The sequence below is a fragment of the Haliotis cracherodii genome, unplaced genomic scaffold (assembly GCF_022045235.1).
Source record: "Haliotis cracherodii isolate W230 unplaced genomic scaffold, xgHalCrac1.p SCAF_9, whole genome shotgun sequence".
NCBI classification, from domain to species: domain Eukaryota; kingdom Metazoa; phylum Mollusca; class Gastropoda; order Lepetellida; family Haliotidae; genus Haliotis; species Haliotis cracherodii.
The window spans coordinates 8,007,478-8,031,165 of NW_027266343.1; the positions used below are offsets into that span (position 1 = coordinate 8,007,478).

At 39.4% G+C, this 23,688-nt stretch overlaps 1 protein-coding gene across 1 annotated transcript in view; it reads left to right on the forward strand.

The window, feature by feature from the left end:
- Positions 1-141: 141 nt before the first annotated feature.
- LOC139452816 (uncharacterized) overlaps positions 142-23,688 on the forward strand; it is a 27,951-nt gene continuing 4,404 nt past the window's right edge. Inside the window, exons 1-6 of the mRNA XM_071234440.1 lie at positions 142-193; positions 15,627-15,887; positions 16,644-16,658; positions 18,783-19,018; positions 21,386-21,569; positions 22,381-22,488. Of these exons, the coding sequence (XP_071090541.1) occupies positions 145-193; positions 15,627-15,887; positions 16,644-16,658; positions 18,783-19,018; positions 21,386-21,569; positions 22,381-22,488 (853 nt within the window). The 5' untranslated portion in view covers positions 142-144. The remainder of the gene's footprint in view (positions 194-15,626; positions 15,888-16,643; positions 16,659-18,782; positions 19,019-21,385; positions 21,570-22,380; positions 22,489-23,688) is intronic.

Here is a 23,688-nt window from a genome sequence, read left to right on the forward strand (position 1 = left end):
TTAAAGCGACATTCTTTGATTGGCGTGGTTTTCTTTGTTGCAACACTCGTCAATGCAGGCTGACTGGATGCCACCTGTCAGGTGGGGTATAAATAGGTTAATACACACCCTGTAGTCAGTTGACTCTCGCACACGGAGACGACCATGGCGCATGTACCCACCCTGCTGACTTTGCTGCTGACGGCCACATGCTGTGAGTGTTGTCAGTTGTTCTATTAATAATAATATAATGACAGATGTTTCGTAATTGGACGAGTGAGTTGGATTGTAATTGTTTTACATCAGTAACTCGGCGCTGCTATTTAGGACAGATCGCATATTTTCCACTTGGAGAAGAAGTAACTTCTGATCAATTCTCTGGAAGGATCTGGGATTCGAAACAACGCACAATACAACCTATTTTTCCAGCTGTGGGCCAAACTCACAGAGTGGCGGATTGTAGCGCCCCAGACCACCAAAAATATTTCTACACTTCATTGTGCACGTCCACGTTTGTGTGGACAGATGCTATGAACATCATATTTACCTTAAATAGGATCTACGTACCATATTCATATGGTATTTCATATAAGGATCAATTTACAGAAAATGTATTTGGCCAACCTTTGAGAAAAAGGTGAATTGTGATTGTGTTTAAACAGACCAACTCCCATTCGCTATGACTAGTCTGATGAAAAGACGAAATACAACCGAACTCCAACGCAGGATGTCACGTTATTGTTGAAAACGTTGTGTTATGTCATGATTGACAAGGAAGACTTGTATCAGTGCCGTAGCCCCCTACAACCTAGAAAACAACAAACATAGGTTTATGGCGTTCCCAAGGGGCGCAACTCTGCACAGCAAATGGCAGCGCCTTAGACAACTGGGCCATCCGTGCCCCCGAACCCCCTCGAGCTGGGACAACTGTACTTTCATCAAGTCCAAGTAGCATCCAGAGCTTATAAATGCATCAACAATCCATTCTGGGCCATAGAGATTATTAGCCGAGTGTGTTATAGTATCGTATTTATAAGTACATGTATCATACATTAGACTAAAACTATTGTATTACGAGAGAATTATTAATATAAAAAGTACCAAGTGTTTTTGCAGCCATGTTTGTTTACAGAAACACTCACTCCTATACTCAACGCCTTGGGAGTAAATGGGCATCGCATCTATGAATAAAGCTTACTGAAAGCTGTTCCTGAAAAAATAGTTATTTGTACTTAAATTACACCCCTGCAACAGAGGTGTCTGTATAAGTTATGACGTCATTGATTTATTCCGTTTTCCCCAAATTGGTGGCATCATAAATCATAGTGACGATGTACGCTAAACCTTGCGTCACAGCTAGTTGTGACTTGATAATTGCATGGTCAACCGTCTGTCAAACAACATACTTACCATTGCTTACAGTGGGGAAATATTTAAAAATAGGAGGACTTAATTTCTTTTTCAATTCTGGCATTAAACACTAGACAAAATACAATCTGTCCTGAACGGCTGTTATACTTCCATTACATTAAAAATGTCGTCTCCACTGAACTAGAAATGTACAAATTAGTCACGTATGATAGATAACATCCAACACTAATCTTGGACAATGCAAATAAGGACTTTGTTCATCCTAAACACTGGTGTCCCCTTTCCCAAATCTCACTGGCTACATTATGCAATAATAAGGATGGTCAATTCATCTTCATTACTACCCTGTTAGAATAGGTCTTGAGCTATCCATGCTTGTGGCGAGAAGCGACTATGCTTGTTGTAAGAGGCAACTAACGGGATCGGGTGGTCAGGCTCGCTGACTTGATTGATGCAAGTCATCGTTCTTAATCGCGTGGATCGATGCCCATGATGTCAATCACTAGCTTGTCTGGTCCAGACTCGTTTATTCTTGAGACCGCCGTCATATAGCTGGAATGTACAATATTGTTGAGTGCGGCGTTAAACAATCATTTTCAACACAAATACTGTGACAGCACTTTTTGACACAGTTCTTGACATCAGTTCTATGAAAAATAGCAGTAGACGTTACTTCTTATACTTAAAGGACAGTTTCATTTCTTCCATATGCCTTGAAACATTAGAACCACTTCCTTACATCATAACAATCATTCACTCTTGGCATTACAATGATAACATCCAATGTCAGACAACCATAACCACACTCGCATACAGTCTTCAATACATCGGTACAATGTGCAGGTCAGTTCTCGTTCAATCTGTGTGTGGTCCAGGTCAGTTCTCGTTCAATCTGTATGGGGTCCTGGTCAGTTCTCGTTCAATCTGTGTGGGGTCCAGGTCAGTTCTCGTTCAATCTGTGTGGGGTCCTGGTCAGTTCTCGTTCAATCTGTGTGGGGTCCAGGTCAGTTCTCGTTCAATCTGTGTGGGGTCCAGGTCCTGATCAGCATGGTGCTCCTGGTCTCCGAGTCATCTCTCGGCTGAAGAGGATGTCTCTACATGACATGTACATTTGGATTGTTCAGTCTCTGTTTCCAAATGATCCGCTGCATCGGTTAATTCCTCATTATTTTCCACATTCATTCCACTGGAGGTTCGTCAAGGAACCCATATTCATCATCCAAGTTGTCCGATGTACCATCGCCAATGTCAGGATTTATCCTTTCCTGATCCTTCGCCGCCCTTTGACGACGATTTCCTTGTTGAGCTCTGGGCTGAAGTGGAAGACTATCAAGGGTTCTCAAGGGGGTTGCTCTGGCTTGGGGCTTCACCACATAAACTGGGTTACTGTCATTTCCCCTTGATTCCAACATGAATCTGTCCCCCCAGTGCCCCCGTCTTCCCATGGCAAGGGAGTTAACTGACTTTAAAAGTCCAGTTTCAACCCTTGCCGAACTAGGCTGGAATTTCTGGGCTCGATCGTAGCGCCACCAGTGGCTATCCCTTCTATGTCCCTCCTATTGACCAATCAGATTCCACCTCTCATCTCATGCATTTGCTTCAAACAAAATGGCGGCGCCCAGTGAAGACTATCAAAATCTATTTTGTAATAAAACGGGTCTTGCGTCGTAGAGTGCATCAAATCACGTGAGCGCCTTGATTAAAAACATTTGGGAAAATATCTACTGACACCGAGTTGGCAGTACACATGCTTTGCAAATCCTGCATTCGACCGAAATCTGCACGGAAGTTTACGAACCGCATGTCGATTTTGAATGGACTCTGATAAACTCGTTAGTCTAGCCAAAATAAAATAATTGATTATTCCATAATTCCAGCCTAGTAGGCAAGGGTGGAAACTGGACTTTCATAGTCAGTTAACTCCCTTGTCTCGGGAAGATGAGTGTGCCCCTGGTCATGGTGTACTTTGGCTGAGAATTCGACACGAAGGATAAAATAATTAAACTATCGGTCTACTGCTGTAGATATCAGCATCCGCATTAAACATCAGACAAAAAACAACCAGCTCTGAAGGTCACATACATATTTTCGAAGATCATCGAACTGGTTTATCGCACAGATAACACTAATATTGGTTCGTTGAGTTGGACGATTTCACTGGAAATCATCCGGATATTTCATCCTTGATTATTATGGCAGGCAGGGTAACAATAAGTTCCATCTTTAACGTCGTTTAGCGTTTTCTGTTATCCTGAATACATAGTATTCGATATACGTTATGTATAATACAGTTAATGACCAAATAAGTATCCTGTTTTCAAAGAACGTCAGCAAGGGGCATTACGTCGTTCTCTTAATGAATGCATAACTGATGCTATATATATAACCCGTGAAGACCCGTTTTAGACTTTATCCCCAGCAACCCATGTTTGTCGTGAGATGCGACAATGTTTGTCGTAAGAGGCGACTAACGGGATCGGGTGGTCAGGCTCGCTGACCTGGTTGATGCATGTCATCGTATCCCAACTGGGGTGATCAATGCTCACGATATCACTCCTTAAATTATCTGGTCCAAACTCGGTTAATTATAGACCGAGTTATGTAGCTGAAATATAATATAACGAGTGCGGCGTTAAATAACAGAAAAGCATCAAACAAACATAAAATTTATATATATCGCAGCTGTATACCAGTAAGTTTTAAGATACATTTTTCGAACAATTCAACAGATAAAAAATACATGTGCCCTTCATATACCTAAATCTCAAGTAAGCTATTATTGTATATTCTCCTGTATACGTTGTTGTCACGCCAAAGTGACTCTTGAAGTATCGGTGCATGTCTTTATTAAAGTTCTCTCTGTGCAGATACGGTCGATGAAAGGCATCTGTGAGGGCGTCTTCGTGCACTCAGGTTACAGAGTTTAGATCAACTTAATTCCTTACAGTATAATTTCTCATATAACAACAACTCACGATCACCACGCATGGTCATGGGTCCAATACTTCCGACAGACATCGTGACTCAGATGTTTTGCATTTGTTCTATAAAAAGCCTGGCAAATACTGACTGACCTATTTTAGAAACCGCACCATGATTACTGAACACACCAGCTATGCATTACGTGACTCTGTCTGTCTCTTCAGTATCGCAAAAAAATCCAATCATATGAAACAATTCTAAGACAAGATTATTAGCTTTGATACTGTGTACGTTTATATACTAGTAACACTTTATACGTGTCGGTAGTAATAGAAATACCTTATACGTATATAAGGTAGTAATTCCTGTGTATTCAAGTAATACCTAAAACAAGTATGTGCTAGAAATAGCTTATACGTGTATATACCAGATAGACCTTATTCCCGTATGTACTTGTAATACCTTATATGTGTATGTACTAGTAATACCCTTTACGTAAATATATAGTATTACTAAAGAAGCAGGCTTTCCAATGTCACTTTATATAAAGGAAACGCAGATCTTAAACTGTTATTTGTTTCCGCAGTGCCTTCATATTGTTATTACCAGGAGTAGAGACCGGTTCTGTTGGGGCTGTTGATGGTGTTATTTTTTTCATTTGCTGGAATAAAAAACAATCTTTCAGAGTGATGGGTGAGGAGGACTAAAGCCCCACCACAGGAATCTGAACCAATTATATTTGATTATGCAATCCGACCCCAGTGCACTGTGCGTTTGGCGAGGGTTCAATACTTGCTGGTATAAATGAGCGACGCATGTTTAAGTGATTATCTAAACATTCAAATCGTGAGTAAATATTTATGTCACGAAAAGCCTAATCGATGCACGGAGATCCTTCAAAGTGACCTCATTTTCAGTTATAATAGATTGTAATTACAAAGTCTTTGAACAGGACCAGGCCTGGTACATACAAACAACACCTTATGAATGAATGTATTTCTTTATTTCCTCCACAGTTGAATCCGAAGATTTTACATGGGCAAATACATTATTTACAATACATCAATGACATTACTTGACTATATACAATGACATCATGTTATACACTGCTATGAATAAATGATTTACAATGTACATTTTGAGAGCAGTAAGGTATAAGTGTAGTAGATATGCATAAGGTATTTCTTTGAATTCCATATGAAGTGGCAGAACGACATTATGATGCTTTGCCAAGTATCGTAATCAAGTTCGTTAGTCAAGTCATGAACATCTGCACCGAGAAAGAATGAAAGCATAGCATCATCGTCAAGCATATCTATTTTCACATATACATCTACATCAAGTTTATCAATCAGGCATGAGAAGAAATTATTTCTGTCAGGCATAAACATTTCACAGTGTAAAACAATATGGCAATCATAGTCATAGCAATGTCTATTGCAATGGTTACATTCTTTCGACACTTTTGCTCTTGATCCGATTTTAATACAAAGTTGCAGGGGTTGTCTTAGATGTGGATAGAGATACATTACATTATAAAAAAAATGCATTTGTAACCGTTTATGAATTTTATGGTATCGTGCTAGTCTCTCTCTCCAGATGTACTGTTCATTCTCTGATAGACGTCTGATTACAAGAGCTCGTCAAGCCGATTTAGTTGGGAATGAACCGCTATCAGTATATTCCTTTATGTAGTTATCTAAATGGTATTTTTAGCAGTATATAGAAGGCTGTTGCATAAGCTTACTGGACGGCTAATATTGACAATAGCGTCGGTAGCAATGTGAGCACAAAATAGATCTTTTGTTATTGAGTTACAATCGTTATTGCAGAGCCTTCCTAATTATTGTAGTCTACATTTATTAATGTAGCCATTCATTGACCACATTCACAAGTTAGAAATAGACGAATCGGTTGGATGTCTTTTACCAAATCCTTGTATATGACGAGCAAAGTAACGTTGTTTACATTCAATCATTTCAAGTTCTTTACCGTATAAGGCTGGTAACAATTCACATCCATAAAAGCTTGTAGATAAAATCATTCTTTTCAATATATTGACAAATGCAACTGGGTGGAGGTCGGAATCGTTGAGGCCGAGTGATCGTAGTGAATTAACACAGTTTATTGCTTTTGAGCAACATGTTATTATTCTTTCTTAACAGGATAGATTAAAGTGATTTACTCTTGGGGGCATTATACGTGAGTCTCCATTTGTTGGCATATAAACGAACTGAATCAAGGGAAGACTGTAAGCCCCGTGGTGTTGTAGACAAGAGCGTTGTGTCATCGGCCAATAACACACAGGGTATATAGATGCCATGAACAGAGAGGCCATCGTTTGCTTTCCTTAGTTCACATATAAGGTCATTTATGAAAACGAGAAAGAACCATGCTGACATAACTCGACCTTGCCCAACACCTTGTTTAATGGGAAACTCATCAGATCTTTCTCCGTTGTAGGATATAAAAGCACAGCTGTCTGTATAGCTTCACACCAAGGTCATGTAATTTAACAAATAGACCGTCGTGCCAAATACGATCGAAAGCCTTTTCGTTATCTAAAAATGCAGCAAACACTTGTGATTCTCTTTCTAGGTAAAAATTAACGCATTCTAAAACGGTGAATACAGACATGATTGCTCCATGTTCCTTTCTGAAACCAAATGGTAAAACATCGGGGAATGATTGGAGATTACTGGGTGTATATTTCTATTCTACTTAAAATGATTTTCTCTAGGAGTTTAGATAGACACGACGTAAGAGTTATGCCCCTGTAGTTACGTATATCATGTTTGTCGTTTTTGCCTTTATAAATAGGTATTATCATACCTTTTCTGAAGGCACATGGATAATACTGGGATGCAAGTATTTGATTGAATAGGTGTTTGAGGGTTACTACAAGCATCTCTCCTCCAAATATCAGGTTTCATTTGTGATACCATCAGGTCCTGGAGATTTGTTTCTTTTAAGGTTGTGTATATGTGATCTGATTTCTGAGACTTGGATTTCTGTAGACAGGATATCATCTAGTGGATATCGATTGTGACGATTTTGTTCCATGATATAATGAAGTTTGGATACAATGGTGAGTTTAAAGTTTTCGTCAAAATCATCCGACGTTTGTGGTTTTGCCAAATCTGAATAATAGTCACCCCACAGTTTACATATATCAGCTGAAGAAACAGCACTACGTCCATTGTAAGTTAATTTATCAATAACGGGACTCTTGCGTCTCAACTTACGAACATGTTTATAGAATGTATTTATATCGGCTTCACATGTCTTTTCTAGTTCTGTACTTATTTCTTTGCGCTGTTTACGTTTTGATTTTCGGTGTAAACGTCTAAATTCCCTTTTTGCATTTTTGTGGGATTGGTATAATTTAGAGTTTCTATAGTGTCTATTATCCGCTATCCATTCTCGTCTGGCCTATAAACGTGAATATGTACAACAGAAGCAGGCTTTTCAATGTCACTTTATATGATTTAAACAATATTTATTTCCAAGAAAAAGGAATGGGATTGGTGTACAGGTTCAACCTATGTAAACAACTCTCCCTACAAAGAACATTTAACAATTAATAAGAGTAAACTGTACATAAAATAATAAATTTAGATTGATTGTGCCTACTGTTGCAAATATTATGATGATATACAAGTCACACACAAATACACAAATACATATATCGGTACAAAAACAAACAGCATACCAGCATATCATATAGATATTCAGGGGCCAACTTGTTAACCATTTTGTTAAATGTTTTCAATTTATGAGATTGCCGACTTTTGTATAAGGGTGTAAGGTTAGTTTCAGAGTATAGAGACTCGTGGCTGGTACCACGAGTAGCTCAACATATTGTTCTCAGTGCGTCTAAATTTAGCCTTTCCAAAACCAACGCTTGTTCTTGAGAACCGTTATCCCATACTTGATCACAATAGTCGAATATTGGTAAAATAAATGATAAATATATATTCTGTAACGTTTTTTTTCTGGACAGGCGGTATTTGAAAGTTCTAAAGCAGGTAATCGTTGGACTTACCTTATCTACTATATTATCTATATGATTTGACCAGTAGCCATCTTGATGTAAAATTAGCCCTAGGTGTTTGTGCGATGAGACCTCTGTTATTGGAGTACCTTTCATTTAAAGAACAGGTTTTTGCTTGGTTTACTTTTCTTGAAATATTATGGTTTTGGTTTTGTGTGGATTAAACGTTACTTACCAGTTATTCGCCCATACCGATATCCTTTCTAGAGCAACATTTAAATTAATCGCTGCTGTGTTAGGATCATCGACAATAATATAAAGTGACGTATCGATTGCTCAGAATACTGTTGTCTTTGAAGAAGTTAAACACATGTTTATGGATACATTTTTCAAATACTTTTGCAAAACAACTTGTTAGTGCGACTGGTCTATAATTACTGCATTCATTTACATTTCCTTTTTTGTGAATTGGCAATACAGATGCCAATTCGACTGTCGATTGTTCAGAGAAGTTGTCGTTTAAAATATTAGCTTTACATACATCATCATCATAAACCTTATCTTTATATATAACAGCTGGAAAGAGCATCACCAAACTCCACCAAGTTTTAGTACCTCGGGACTTAGATTAGCGACCGGTTCTGTTGGGGCTGTTGATGGTGTTATTTTTTTCATTTGCTGAGATAAAAAAAACAATCTTTCAGAGTGATGGGTGAGGGGGACTAAAACCCCACCACATGAAACTGAACCAATTATATTTGATCATGCAATCCGATCCCAGTGCGCTGTGCGTTTGGGGAGGGTTCAATACTTGCTGGTATAATATAACTGAGTAACGCATGTTTAAGTGACTATCTAAACATTCAAATCGTGGGTAAATATTTATGTCACGAAAAACGTAATCGATGCACGGAGATCCTTCAAGGTGGCCTCATTTTCAGTTATAATAGATCGTAATTACAAAGTCTTTGAACAGGACCAGGCCTGGTACATACAATCAACACCTTATACGTGTGTATACTAGTAATACCTTATACGTCTCTATGCTTGTAACACTTTTTACGTATATATGTTAGTTATGCATTATACGTGTGTATACTAGAAATGCCTTATACGCGTCTATGCTTGTAACACTTTTTACGTATATATGTTAGTTATGCATCATACGTGTGTATACTAGAAATGCCTTATACGTGTCTATGCTTGTAAAACTTTTTACGTATATATGTTAGTTATGCATTATACGTGTGTATACTAGAAATGCCTTATACGCGTCTATGCTTGTAACACTTTTTACGTATATATGTTAGTTATGCATTATACGTGTGTATACTAGAAATGCCTTATACGCGTCTATGCTTGTAACACTTTTTACGTATATATGTTAGTTATGCATTATACGTGTGTATACTAGAAATGCCTTATACGCGTCTATGCTTGTAACACTTTTTACGTATATATGTTAGTTATGCATTATACGTGTGTATACTAGAAATGCCTTATACGCGTCTATGCTTGTAACACTTTTTACGTATATATGTTAGTTATGCATTATACGTGTGTATACTAGAAATGCCTTATACGCGTCTATGCTTGTAACACTTTTTACGTATATATGTTAGTTATGCATTATACGTGTGTATACTAGAAATGCCTTATACGTGTCTATGCTTGTAACACTTTTTACGTATATATGTTAGTTATGCATTATACGTGTGTATACTAGAAATGCCTTATACGTGTCTATGCTTGTAAAGCTTTTTACGTATATATGTTAGTTATGCATTATACGTGTGTATACTAGAAATGCCTTATTCGCGTCTATGCTTGTAACACTTTTTACGTATATATGTTAGTTATGCATTATACGTGTGTATACTAGAAATGCCTTATACGTCTCTATGCTTGTAAAACTTTTTACGTGTATATGTTAGTTATGCATTATACGTGTGTATACTAGAAATGCCTTATACGCGTCTATGCTTGTAAAACCTTTTACGTATATATGTTAGTTATGCATTATACGTGTGTATACTAGAAATGCCTTATACGTCTCTATGCTTGTAACACTTTTTACGTATATATGTTAGTTATGCATTATACGTATGTATACTAGAAATGCCTTATACGCGTCTATGCTTGTAACACTTTTTACGTATATATGTTAGTTATGCATTATACGTGTGTATACTAGAAATGCCTTATACGCGTCTATGCTTGTAACACTTTTTACGTATATATGTTAGTTATGCATTATACGTGTGTATACTAGAAATGCCTTATACGCGTCTATGCTTGTAACACTTTTTACGTATATATGTTAGTTATGCATTATACGTGTGTATACTAGAAATGCCTTATACGCGTCTATGCTTGTAACACTTTTTACGTATATATGTTAGTTATGCATTATACAAGTGTATACTAGAAATGCCTTATATGCGTCTATGCTTGTAACACTTTTTACGTATATATGTTAGTTATGCATTATACGTGTGTATACTAGAAATGCCTTATACGTGTCTATGCTTGTAACACTTTTTACGTATATATGTTAGTTATGCATTATACGTGTGTATACTAGTAATACCTTATGCGTGTCTTTGCTGGTAAATTTGTGTACGTGTATATGCTAATAATATGTCTTTATATTAGTATTATATCGTATACGTATATATACCAGTAATACTTTAAAAGGTGCACATTCCAGTAACACCTTAAACATGAATATACTAGTAATACTAGTACCCTGGTTATGCCTTATAAGTGAATGTACTAGTAATACCTTTCACGTGCATATACTAGTTATGCCTTATACGTGAATATACTATTTATGTCTTATATGTGTACGTACTAGAAACGCCTTATACGTGTAAACTACACAAGCAGGCGTTTCTATGCCCTTTTATAAAAAAAAAGTTAACACAGATTTTAAACTGTTATTTTCCCGTAAATCTCATAATGGACATTACCAGAGTGATGTGCAAAGGAAACTAAAACCCCATCAGAGGAAACTGAACCAATGACATTTCCTCGTGCAATCCGATCCCAGTGGGCTGTGCGTTTCTTTGCATAAATGTACGACGCGAGTTTGAACAAGCATTTTACTGACACTGAGCCAAAACACTCAAATCTTAAGTAAACATATTACGCAATCCCCGAGAGTGGGCAGCAACCTGCCCAAGCTCGGCCTTTACACCATGAGTGTTGCTCAATCGTTGCTCCCTCAATGCATCAACATATTTCGAACGTATATTCTCACGCTGCTACCTCCCTGTGTGTTGGCAGAAGGGATTAGAGCTACCGCTCACTGCATTTCTGGTGGTTATAGTCTGTCTATTAGTAATTAAGGTGAGGTGAAATGGGGTTTAACGTCGTGTCCAACAGTATTGCAGTTATATAGGTGAGGTGAGATGAAATGGGGTTTAACGTCGTGTCCAACAGTATTGCAGTTATATAAGTGAGGTGAGATGAAATTGGGTTTAACGTCGCGTCCAAGATTATTGCACTTATATAGCGACGTACATGCACGTGTGTGTGTGGCTACTTGTACTAGTCCCAACTGATACCGATTTATAGTGCTAGCTCACTGAGATACCATGCCGCAGTTTAACATGAATACCCCACTCAGACACAGTATACTGACTCCGAGCCGACCAGTCCTTGTTTTAGCCGTTTAATGCCGAGCGCCAGACAGGGTAACAACAAGTACCATCTTTTAACGTCTTTTAGTATGACGCGGTCGGGGATCGTACCACGGACCTTCCGCTCTCCGGGCGGACGCTCTACCACTAGACCACGGAGGCGGGCATGTCTAGGTACCAAAGCAGGGTTCACTCAAACGAAAAGTTTACCTAGACATGCCCGCCTCCGTGGTCTAGTCTAGGTAAACTTTTCGTTTGAGTGAACCCTGCTTTGGTAGTGTCTGATCACGTAGATGCCCGATAGATGAACACATGAATGACAGTCATTGCAAAATGACTAATGTTCGGTTTGTTACAGTATTTATCTGACAGAATATTTGTTATAATGATTATTGCACAATTTACACAAGTATTATTGGATAAAGTATTTAAAACACTTTAGACTGCATATAATACAAAGTAAGGATAGGATTTATGGATTAACAACTTCTTTATTACAATAAGGAGCTCCTAATTGTAATAAAGAAGTTTTTCACCCATAAGCCTTATCCTTACTTAATACTCCACCTTCTAAATGCCTCTCAGAGAAGTTATGCATATAATACACTTTACACAATTTTTATTAAGGTCCGATGAGGTGGGATAACGTTGGTTGGTTGGTTTGTTGTTTAACGCCGCACTCAGCAATATTCCAGCTATATGGCGGCGGTCTGTAAATAATCGAGTCTGGACCAGACAATCCAGTGATTAATTCCATGAGCATCGATCCACGCAATTGGGACCGATGACATGTATAAACCAAGTCAGCGGGCCTGACCACCCGATCCCGTTAGTCGCCTTTTACGACAAGCATAGTCGCCTTTTTACGGCAAGCATGGGTTGCTGAAGACCTGTTCTACCCCGGATCTTCACGGGTCAGGTGGGATAACGAGTCTGCATACTCCAATGGAGTCATGATGTTGACTTCTGGTTGTCGGTATTTCCTCCTTCGAGAAGGCATTCGCCCCCCCCCCCCCCCATGATCTGGGTGATTTCAGTGTGGGTTTGTTCTCGCTGCAAGCAACCTTCTGCATGGTTGGTGGCTCTGGCACCAGTGGTGTTGAAGTGAAGTGTAAAACCAAAGCTTATGCAGATTCATTTATACCAGCTACAATACAACTTTGGAATATGTTACCAGAAAACCTAACGGGGACAGAGACCTTACACAATTTAAGAACTTGCTCCACGTAAGGGGAGATAATGGTATACAGTTGGATTTAAATTATGGAAACAGAATATGTCAAATTGTTCACAGTCGCCACAGGCTTGGCCGCTGCGATCTTAACGCAGATCAGTATGATAGATATATTTTGGATACAAAAACTTGTTCCTGTGGATATGTTTTACACTTCTTTTTTGAGTGTACAAATTACTATGTTCTTCGAAATGAAATGTATTTTTACCAACATGGTTATTCTTTACAAACAGTTGAGTAAGGAAGAGCAAATACAAATATTAGATTCTATTCAAAACTTCATATTTAAAAATGGCAGATTTTCAGTGAAATTAATTGTTTAATAAAAACTGCAAATAAACTTATCATATATACACATCTAGCTTGGCATGTACAATTCATTATTACATCTAATCTTTTTGATGTATTTATTGTAATATGTCTATGTGTAATCGAGCGGTATTAACATAAGCGCTTCGCTTGTTTACCAATCAATTTTTCACACTTTTGTAAAAATAAATATTTTTAAACCATAACATATATCAACCAAGCCTAACCAACCGATCCCGTTAGTCGCCTCTTAGTACAAGCATAGTCGGTAAGCATGGGTTGCTCAAGACACATTCTAACCTGGATCTTCTTGGGTATCGAATAGTAGTGGCGCTCTTGAAATGGATCACCTTTGACTTGGATTCATTAACAGACATGGAGTTGGACCGACGCCATGTTTGAGTGAGTGAGTGAGTGAGTATGGTTTTACGCCACTTTTAACAATATTCCAGCAATATCACGGCGGGAGACACCAGAAATGGGCTTCACACATTGTACCCATGTCGGGAATCGAACCCGGGTCTTCGGCGTGACGAGCGAATACTTTAACCACTAGACTACCCGGCCATGTTTGAAGAGAATCTAATAAAACGTTCAGGTCAGTTTCCGATTCTGCAAGTAACCCTATACCATCGCGGTAGTTTAATACCAACTGTTGCCTCGTTGACTACTCCGAATAACACGTGTTTTATAGCAAAAGGTTATCATTTATGAACAGGCTGAAAAGAATCGGAGACAGCAAACATCCTTGTTGAAGTCTGCATTTCACATCAAACCTTGAAGTAGATTTCCCGTTGGGGTTTGCAGTCCACTGTACTGTACACTGTAGAGTGACGGAATTGCATTAAACCTTTTATGTTTTATTCCTGTAGTTTCTTCCTGCATCTCACGGCGGTCAATACAGTCGTACGCTTTCCTGAAGTCTATGAATGCTATGTGTTTGGATTTCTAGATAGATTTACGTGTTTCTACTATAGTATTAATAGTTGCGATATGCCCCATTGTTTACCGACCATACCTGTATCCTTTTTATTACTGTATCTTCTAAAATAACATCGTCTTCTAACCTGGATAACCTGTTATTTAAAATACAACAGTATATTCTTGAATGATACACTAGTGAGAGTAAGTGCTCTGTATGAGAATGGGTCTCTTCGGTCGTCTGTTGATGTCTTCCTTATCACCTGAAAATCACTGAAAAAGTCTAAAAACATATAAACAACAAACAACTGACGTCCATCTGCTTGATATGAAAGTAAAACCATCACACACATTTCTTCGCCCGTTCAAAATACAGTAATTTGTATTAATAGAAAAATCAATAAATAATCGACCACGTGAATTTGTCTGTGAATATAATTACTTATTCCGCGGATCGGTTCCTTATATTACGCACGGCATATATATCATAGAAAGTCTAACGCGACGCATGGCGATCCTACCAAGTTTCAGGTATAACAAACTGCAAGTACCAAGTCTTTGAACAGGTTCAGGCCAATAGGAACGTCATTAACATCAGAGTTATGATGGACCAGTGTTTTCATCCTTAATTTAGAATGCTGATAAGGATAGAAAATAAAAGAACTAAAAAATTACATTAAGCCATGTCATTAATGACACCGATTCAGAATCTTCACGAGAGACAATTCAAAAGACAAAACCCATACGTATGTAATTAAATCAAGACATGCATGCATAATTACCCTGTATATATGCTAATTTTGGCTAACGGGCGCATTCAAAGCAGTATTCATTAAATGATAACGGTAGTAATAATATCACTTCTAATATTCTTCAGACCGCCTCCGTGGTCTAGTGGTAGAGCGTCCGCCCGGAGAGCGGTTCGATCCCCGGCCGCGTCATACCAAAAGGCGTTAAAAGATGGTACTTGTTGTTACCCTGTCTGGCGCTCGGCATTAAACGGCGAAAACAAAGACTGGTCGGCTCGGAGTCAGTATACTGTGTCTGAGTGGGGTATTCATGTTAAACTGCGGCATGGTATCTCAGTGAGCTAGCACTTTAAATCGGCATCAGTCCGGACTAGTACAAGTAGCCACACACACACGTGCATGCACATCGCTATATAAGTGCAATAATCTTGGACGCGACGTTAAAACCAAATTTCACCTCACCTCACCTCTAATATTCTTCGTTTTAATCAAAACCTATGCAGATGTTAACGCCCAGACCGCATGCAGCGTCCGACACGACGCAGTCTGTGTGGCGGCCTTGAGGTCCCTCTACACCAACACCTCGGCCTACTGGTTTGGGACCGGCTTCACTACGGTCTGCCCGCCGGACAGAGGGGGCGTTCAGTGTACAAATCCTAGACCATCCAGAACCTCCCTCCTCACTCGAATATTTGGAAACGACACAACAGACCCCAGCGGCCTCGCCTTCGTCGTCAACGTCACGTACACCATTACTCTCCCAGGTAAGCAAAACCGTCACTGTTATTGACTATGACGACGTTTTGAACTCTTATTTCCATTTCTGGTGTCCCCCGCCGTCATTTTGCTGGAATATCGGAGTAAAACCATAGTCACCCACTCCCACTAATTTCACCAATTCAAAATGAAACAGCTTAATTTTTATAGATTTCATCACATATTTGTAGAACAGTAAAGTTGAGATATGATTTGTTTATACACGTGGTGTAGGACAGCAGTTATCTTTACGCCTAAACGAATCCGACTCTTGACCTTAGATAAAGGGAGGTAACTCTAACATGATGATTGTAAGCACATAAAAGCTGACGCGTGTTAGGCAGAGTAAGACAGTGAGTGAGTGAGTAACGCCGCTTTTGACAGTATTCCAGTTATATCACGGCGTGTCAGCTTGATGTGGGAGGAAAGCCCGAAGTGATGCAGGTCTCAGACGTTTACCACTTTGGTGAAAACCACGAGCACGGGTGTGGTGCTGACAAACCTAGAAACATAATAGGGCGATCCGGGATTCGAACCCACAATCATAGGTTTCTGGCGTGCCCAAGGGACACAACTGTGCACAGCGAATCGCGGCGCCTTAGACGACTGGGCCACCCGTGCCCCCAGAGTAAGTCTGTGTTCTGGGATGTATATAGTGGTAGATGCTGATACGGAAGATTTAGAGTTAACGTTAATACACTGCACGAAACATAGTGTTAAATTAACAATCTATTCTTCCCACATGAGATTTATTCTATTTCCAGCTGATGGATCTGACCGTGAGTACATCCTTCCTACCCTACTCCTATATCCACATTCATGAACATACAAAGCGCCATTTTACTATTTATTAGTTATTTCGACCGCCTCCATGGAAGACGTTAAAATATGATACTTGTTGTTACCCTGTCTGCCGCTGGATATTAACAAGGACCGGTCGGCTCGGAGTCAGTATTCTGTATCTGAGTGGGGTATTCATGTTAAACTACGACATGGTATCTGGTACAAGCAGCCACACACACACATGCATGCACGTCGCTATATAAGTGCACTAATCTTGGACGCGACGTTAAACCCCATTTCACCTGACATATTAGCTATTTCATAATATACTCTGTAAGAAAAGAAACGCAAAAGTGATTTTAGATGTATATGTTATATATCATATAAATAATCAACAGATGGTAATCAATTGTTCACTATTGGCTTACGTCATTGTCATTGACCCAGGTTCCATATTGCACACATGGAACAGCAGATTTTCAAGGTGAAGGTCATCTGTTCTCAATACCTTGTATGGCCACCTTTAGAGTCCAAATGGACTTGCAAAGTTGTGCTACGGAAGCAATAAGATCCCGAATTGTGGCCTGGGGAATGTTCACCCACTCTGTCTGCAGTGCTTGTGCCAACTGTCGGGGGTTATGCAGTTGTTGCTGACGTGCCCGCAGTGATTCCAGCGCATCCCATAAATGTTCGATTGTGTTTTAATCTGGAGAGCAAAGGCATGACCTGGATGTTGGGATTCCTGACAAAAAGGGCTGTCAGTCTTGCCGTGTGAACGCGACGTCTACCCCCTGCATGGCGAAGCATGAAGCTCGACTCGTCACTTAACTAAGCTCTGTGGTCTTGATACCATTGACGTCGCAGTCAACGATGCAGGTCCGTTAAAATGACACCTCGAACTTGTCGTCTAGCGTGGTTGGTTGGTTGGTTTGTTGTTTTACGCCGCACTCAGCAATATTCCGGCTATATGACGGCGGTCTGTAAATAATCGAGTCTGGACCAGACAATCCAGTGATTAATATCATGAGAATCGATCCACGCAATTGGGATCGATGACATGTATAAACCAAGTCAGCGAGCCTGACCACCCGATCCCATCAGTCGCCTTTTACGACAAGCATGGTCACCTTTTACGACAAGCATAGTCAGCATGGGTTGCTGAAGACCTATTCTACCCCGGAATCTTCAAGGGTCCGTCTAGCGTGAATACCCTCAGCACGTAAACGGTTCCTCACTGTCTGGGCTGATATCCTACGCCATCCTGGTATTGCCGCAGTTGTAGAGATGGCCGTAGTGGTTCTTCCATGATTGTGATGGCATGCAAATGAATACCCAACGTGTTTATAGCACATCAAGTGATGATGCTCCTTCATGTCATGTTGGTGTGTTTCGGCGCAAGGCTCTCTCCTGGTTGTATTTTTGCGATTGTTTTGTCTTTTCACACATCTCTACATTACCTCGTTCTTTCCACACAAATCAATCCGAATCCATGTAGAAATGACCAATTCATTTTTGGTATTAATTTTGTAAGGATATCGGAGAAACTCTGTCAGATATTTACGATGTTACTGCTTTTGCGTTTCGTTTTAAGCAGAGTATATCAATAATTCACTTATTGAAAGCACAAAATGAATTTTTCCATTATACTTTATTATATAAGATATTTCTTGATATCACATATTCTATTTTAAGAAAGAAGTAAATGGATTTATATATAAATGTATATATTTTGTGATATCTTAACGTATGTTTCATTACATAAACATCGAAATTGTCTTATTCCAAGTAATAAGCGGCAACTATCGGGGTGGTCAGGCTCGCTGACTTGGTTCATATATGTCATCGAATCCCAATTGCGTAAATTGATGCTCATGATGTCAATCATTGGGTTGTCTGATCCAGAATCGATTTTTAACAAACCGCCGTCATATATCTGTAATATTGCTGAGTGCAGCGTTATACAAACATACAAACAAACAAACAAACAAATAAACACATATACGTTAAAGCTCAAAGATGACGTTACAAATTTGGCTTGAAATTTATTTCTTAAAACGTTTCATGCATTTGTTTGTGTGTCATTCGGTCCTAATTAGATGCGTATTTTTGTTAAACATCAGGTACATACCCTGGCTGTGGGAGAATAGTGGAGGTACCTTTGACAGGACCACAAACTTTCTCCATCGACCCCCTCGCCAACTCCCTTTACACCCCTTTCGACCTGCGCGACCAGCCGGAAGTGACGTGGCCAGCGGAGGAAAACGCCCTCTACACTGTTATGTATTATGCCGCCGGCTCGAGCTACATGCATGGATTGTACGTCAACGTCGCCGGCGGCAGACTGGAGGGTGGAGACGTGAGTGACCTTATATAAATATATATACTCAACTGAAACTCCCGAACACATCAAGATGTACTTTGATCGTAACACTCGCTTGCTCGCTGACTTGGTTGATGCATGTCATCGTATCCCAATTGTGTAGATCGATGTTCATGATGTCATTCATGATATTGTCTGGTCCAGAATCGATTATTTATAGACCGCCGTCATATAGCTGGAATATTGCTGAGTGTGGTGTTAAACAACTAACAAACAAACAATCACAGTCAGTAGCGAGATTGCCAGTCCAACACTGAAAAAGGCCCTTTGAGACCACCAAACGTTGAAGAAATGTCTAAAATAAAAAAAAATGACAAAAACTAAGAACAGACTATATCATTAAATGTGGTGGTCAAAACCTGGAGGTCGTGGATTGTTATGACTATCTTGGCATTCGTTTAACAGATAACTTGGATTATAATCGCATGGCTAGAGCAGCCAGCTTAGCCGGTATAGTGTTTGGCTTCCTCATATCGAAATACAAGCTTCTTTGAGGATGTGCAAACACAATACGTTCACAAAGTCATATGACTCTATGGTGTGGTCATCTTCCCGAGGCAAGAGAGTTAACTGACTATAAAAGTCCAGTTTCCACCCTTGCCGAACTAGGCTGGTATTATGGAGTTACATTTTAGCTGGACTAACGAGTCTTTGCATAGTCCAATCAAAATCGCGCCCCGATATCGAAATCCGGTTCGTAAACTGACGTGCAGATTTCGGTCGATTGCAGGATTTGCAAAGCATGTGCACTGCCAACTCGTTGTCAGCCGATATTTTCCAAATCTTTTCATGTTTTTAATGAAGGTGCTCACGTGATTTGATGCATTTCGCGATGTAGGACCCGTTTTATCCCAATATAGATCGAGCAGATCGCCCTGACTGGGCGCCATCATTCTGTGTGAAGCAAACACAAGTGATACGAGAGGTGGAATCTGATTGGTCCATAGGAGAGGCTTAGAAGGGACATCACTGGTAATAGCCACTGGTGGCGCTACGATCGAGCCCAGTAATTCCAGCCTAGTTTGGCAAGGGTGGAAACTGGACTTTTAAAGTCAGTTAACTCTCTTGCCTCGTGAAGATGTGGTATGGTTGGTGATAGAATGCGGTGCTGGTAAACGGGGAACGTACAAAATAAGGCGTATGGAGGAGATACGGAACAGAGCCATGAGATTCATCCTAGAAGTGAGAAAATATACCCGAAATAATGCAGTCTGTGGGGACATGTGTTGGAGATCACTGGATTGTCATATAGCTGGAATATTGCGGCGTTAAACAACAAACAAACAAACTTTGTAGCCGAGGGCCGTCTAAGGGCGGTAGACATGTGTCCACATATTAGTTCCTGGTATTACACAGCAATACTTTAGCTATACCAAGCATCCTGTAAGTAATCGATTCTGGACCAGACAAATCAGTGGTTGAAACAATGCCACATTAGAGAAAACAGTGTTCTGTTAGATATTATTTAGAGATATATAACCATAGTATAATACTTCCTACCGTGTGTTCAGTACTGCAGTGCATGTTTTCAACAAGCAGTATATATCTTATACCGGTTCTAATTCCATATGTCACTGCGATGCAATTATTGTATAAAGCATGTTATATCTATCTGTTACACTTCAAATGGACCAGCATTGTTTACCTCGTTAACCATAATTTATAGATATTATTTATTCCGAATTTGTTTCTTACAAGTAGTATTGCAGTTTTTGTTCAATTGATTTCATACTGGTACTTTTGGCAGGTACGTTTTAGACATTAGTGCTATATGTCTGTATGTCATCACATTGCTGCTGACCATAATGACAGTTAATTGATGCCTGGTTATTATTGAGCATTTAAAAATCGGAAAAGATTTAATTGACTATTCAATAATAATCTGTTCATTTTATCATAGTCACAGTATCACACATTTAAATGTCTCTCCGTGCCCCATAGCGTTCATTCTTGTTCATGTCATCAACCACTCCATATAACTGATATCATGCGGCACAATACAATACTCACCTTCTGTTACAATTCCAAACATTAAAGCGTTTTAGCTATGATCAATAAGAAACACGTAATTGGTATTAAAGGTAGTCATCGATCATTCATTCTTAGCGCTGCTTAATCATCAAAAGAAGATGACATCATCGTGCTATTTTGAGCGTCACTGGGGTTTCCTAATAATTAGAAGTTATGTGTAGAAAGACCTAACCGCGTCACCGGGGAATTCCCATTTTGTCGTGTGCTGAAAAGTAATTCTAAACTGACGTATTCAGGTCACGTGTTACGTCAGGTCTTTCGCCTTGGATATCGATTGATGGCGTCCTTTAACCTATAAAGCCTTCGTTCCAGACTATAGCTTCCCACCTCGAGCCTGAAATTCCTGCGTACCGGATCACCGCTTACGTCTGGGTTGTGTTTAAGCAACAGACATCACTAAACGCATCCAATGTCGACAGCATTTTCAAGGAATTGATCTCCCGCGACCGATATAGGATCTACCCCGAGGACATTGTGTCGGCGCTAGGACTCTCAAGTAAGGAGTACATTAATGACGATTATCTACTCTTTATTTTTCGATTATATAAAATCATTTTAACATCACGAACCATGCTATACTTTCGTTGGTACACAATGATGGGAGATTTTACACTTAGTATAAATGTAATATTGCGAAAAATAGGTTATAACGAAACAATTTAAGATACCAGGATGTAATTAACTTGGATACAGTTATATTTTATTTTTTTGGTCCGTAAATCTATTTTTTCGTTCAGATACTCAGATCTGTATTTACGTAAAATAGGCACAATTAATTACCATAACCCAATGAACTTTCAGTGTTTGCGTACTGTAGACAGGATTGTTTAATATAAGAAATACAAAGTATAATAACAATGTAACCTTTTCACCATGCGTTCCTGTATATCTTTACCGAACTTTACTTGCTGATCGAATGTAGGTATCACAAATATGTGGCCTCTACTGCTAATGCAGTGCTAGGTCTCACTGTAAAGACACTTTGACATGTATCACTGTTGTGGCACACCTGGGACATCAGATGGACAGGTGCAACTTAGAAGTCACCTGAAACGGTTTTTAAAGCAGAGTTATGTTATAGGGATCACTCATTTTTTTAAATATTCTAATAGACTGGACCCAACGGAGTTAAAATATATATATATATTGAATGCCTAAAAGAGGACTAGCAATACCCAAAGTGAATAACAACATGGGAGTAAATACTCACAAGCTGAAACATTTATCTGGAGCTCTGGAGTAACGCGCAAATGTGCACCAATTCTGACTTTTTAAAGGCTACATATACTCTCTGTACCTGGTTGCAGCGCAGTCGTATGGCATCAACGTGATCAAGGTCGTTACGGATGAGTACACCACCATCGTCTTCCGGGATTTTGACATTTTTAACGGATGTCCACACTTTTATGGGCAGTGTAAGTTGTTAAAAAATCCGTCATGAAATATCGAACTGTATGGCCACTTTACAAGTAGTAAAAGGTAAATATTCTAGTCTGTTTACCTGTTTCGAATGATTATAGAATGTTTTTTGTTGAAGTTTTTGTTTTCATATTGTTCAACGCTGAACTCTGCAATATTCCAGCTACATCACGGCGGTCTGTAAGTAATCGAGTCTGGACCAGACAATCCAGTGATTACAATCTTGAGCATTGATCTACACATTTGGGATACGATGACATGCATCAACTGTGTCTAACCACCCGATCCCGTTATTCGCCCCTGACGGCAAACGTTGATGAAGGCAAATTCTAAAACGGATCTTAACGGGTTCATTAGATTGATACATGCAGTGAATGAAATATCTAAAACCTGCAACCCAAAAGGAGTGCCCTTTGTCTTTAGAGACAAGGGTGTTAACCCTTAACTAACTACAAAAGTCCAGTTTCCATCCTTGCCGAACTAGGCTGGAATTTCGTGGCTCGGTCGTAGCGCCACCAGTGGATATTACGGGTTATGTACCTTCTATGCCCCTCCTATTGATCAATCAAATTCCACCTCTCATATCTCTTGCATTTGCTTCAAACTATCCCATCGGTAATCAAGATCTATTTTGTAATAAAATTTGTTTTACCCCGCCAGGTGCATCAACCTCACTTGAACACCTTGATTAAAACATGCGCAAATTTGCAAAACATCTGATGACACCCAGTTGGCGGTACACATGCTTTGCAAATCCTGCAGTCGACCGAAATCTACACTTTGAAATCCATGTTGCTTACGAACCGGATGTCTAGTTCGTTATGCGATTTTGATTGGACTATGCATAGACTCGTAAGCTCAGCCAAAATATAACTCCGGAATACCAGCTCATATCATCTCTCATAATATTTGCATTTTCTTCAAACAAAATAGCGGCACAACTCGTAATAGCCGATGGTGGCTCCACGAAATTCCAACCTAGTCCGGCAAGGATGGAAACTGGACTTTTACAATCAGTTGCTTCGGGAAGATTGGGGATGTGGGTGTGGATGTGTAAGGTGAGGGTGTAACTTCGCGAGGCAAATAGTAGTCCTTGGAAATTTGATTCAAGTCAGCAAATTCCACAGTGTCTGTTTATAATGCTCAAGCTTCTATTCAGCCAGTGAATTCTCATAGCGCTTCATTATTTGTGCCTT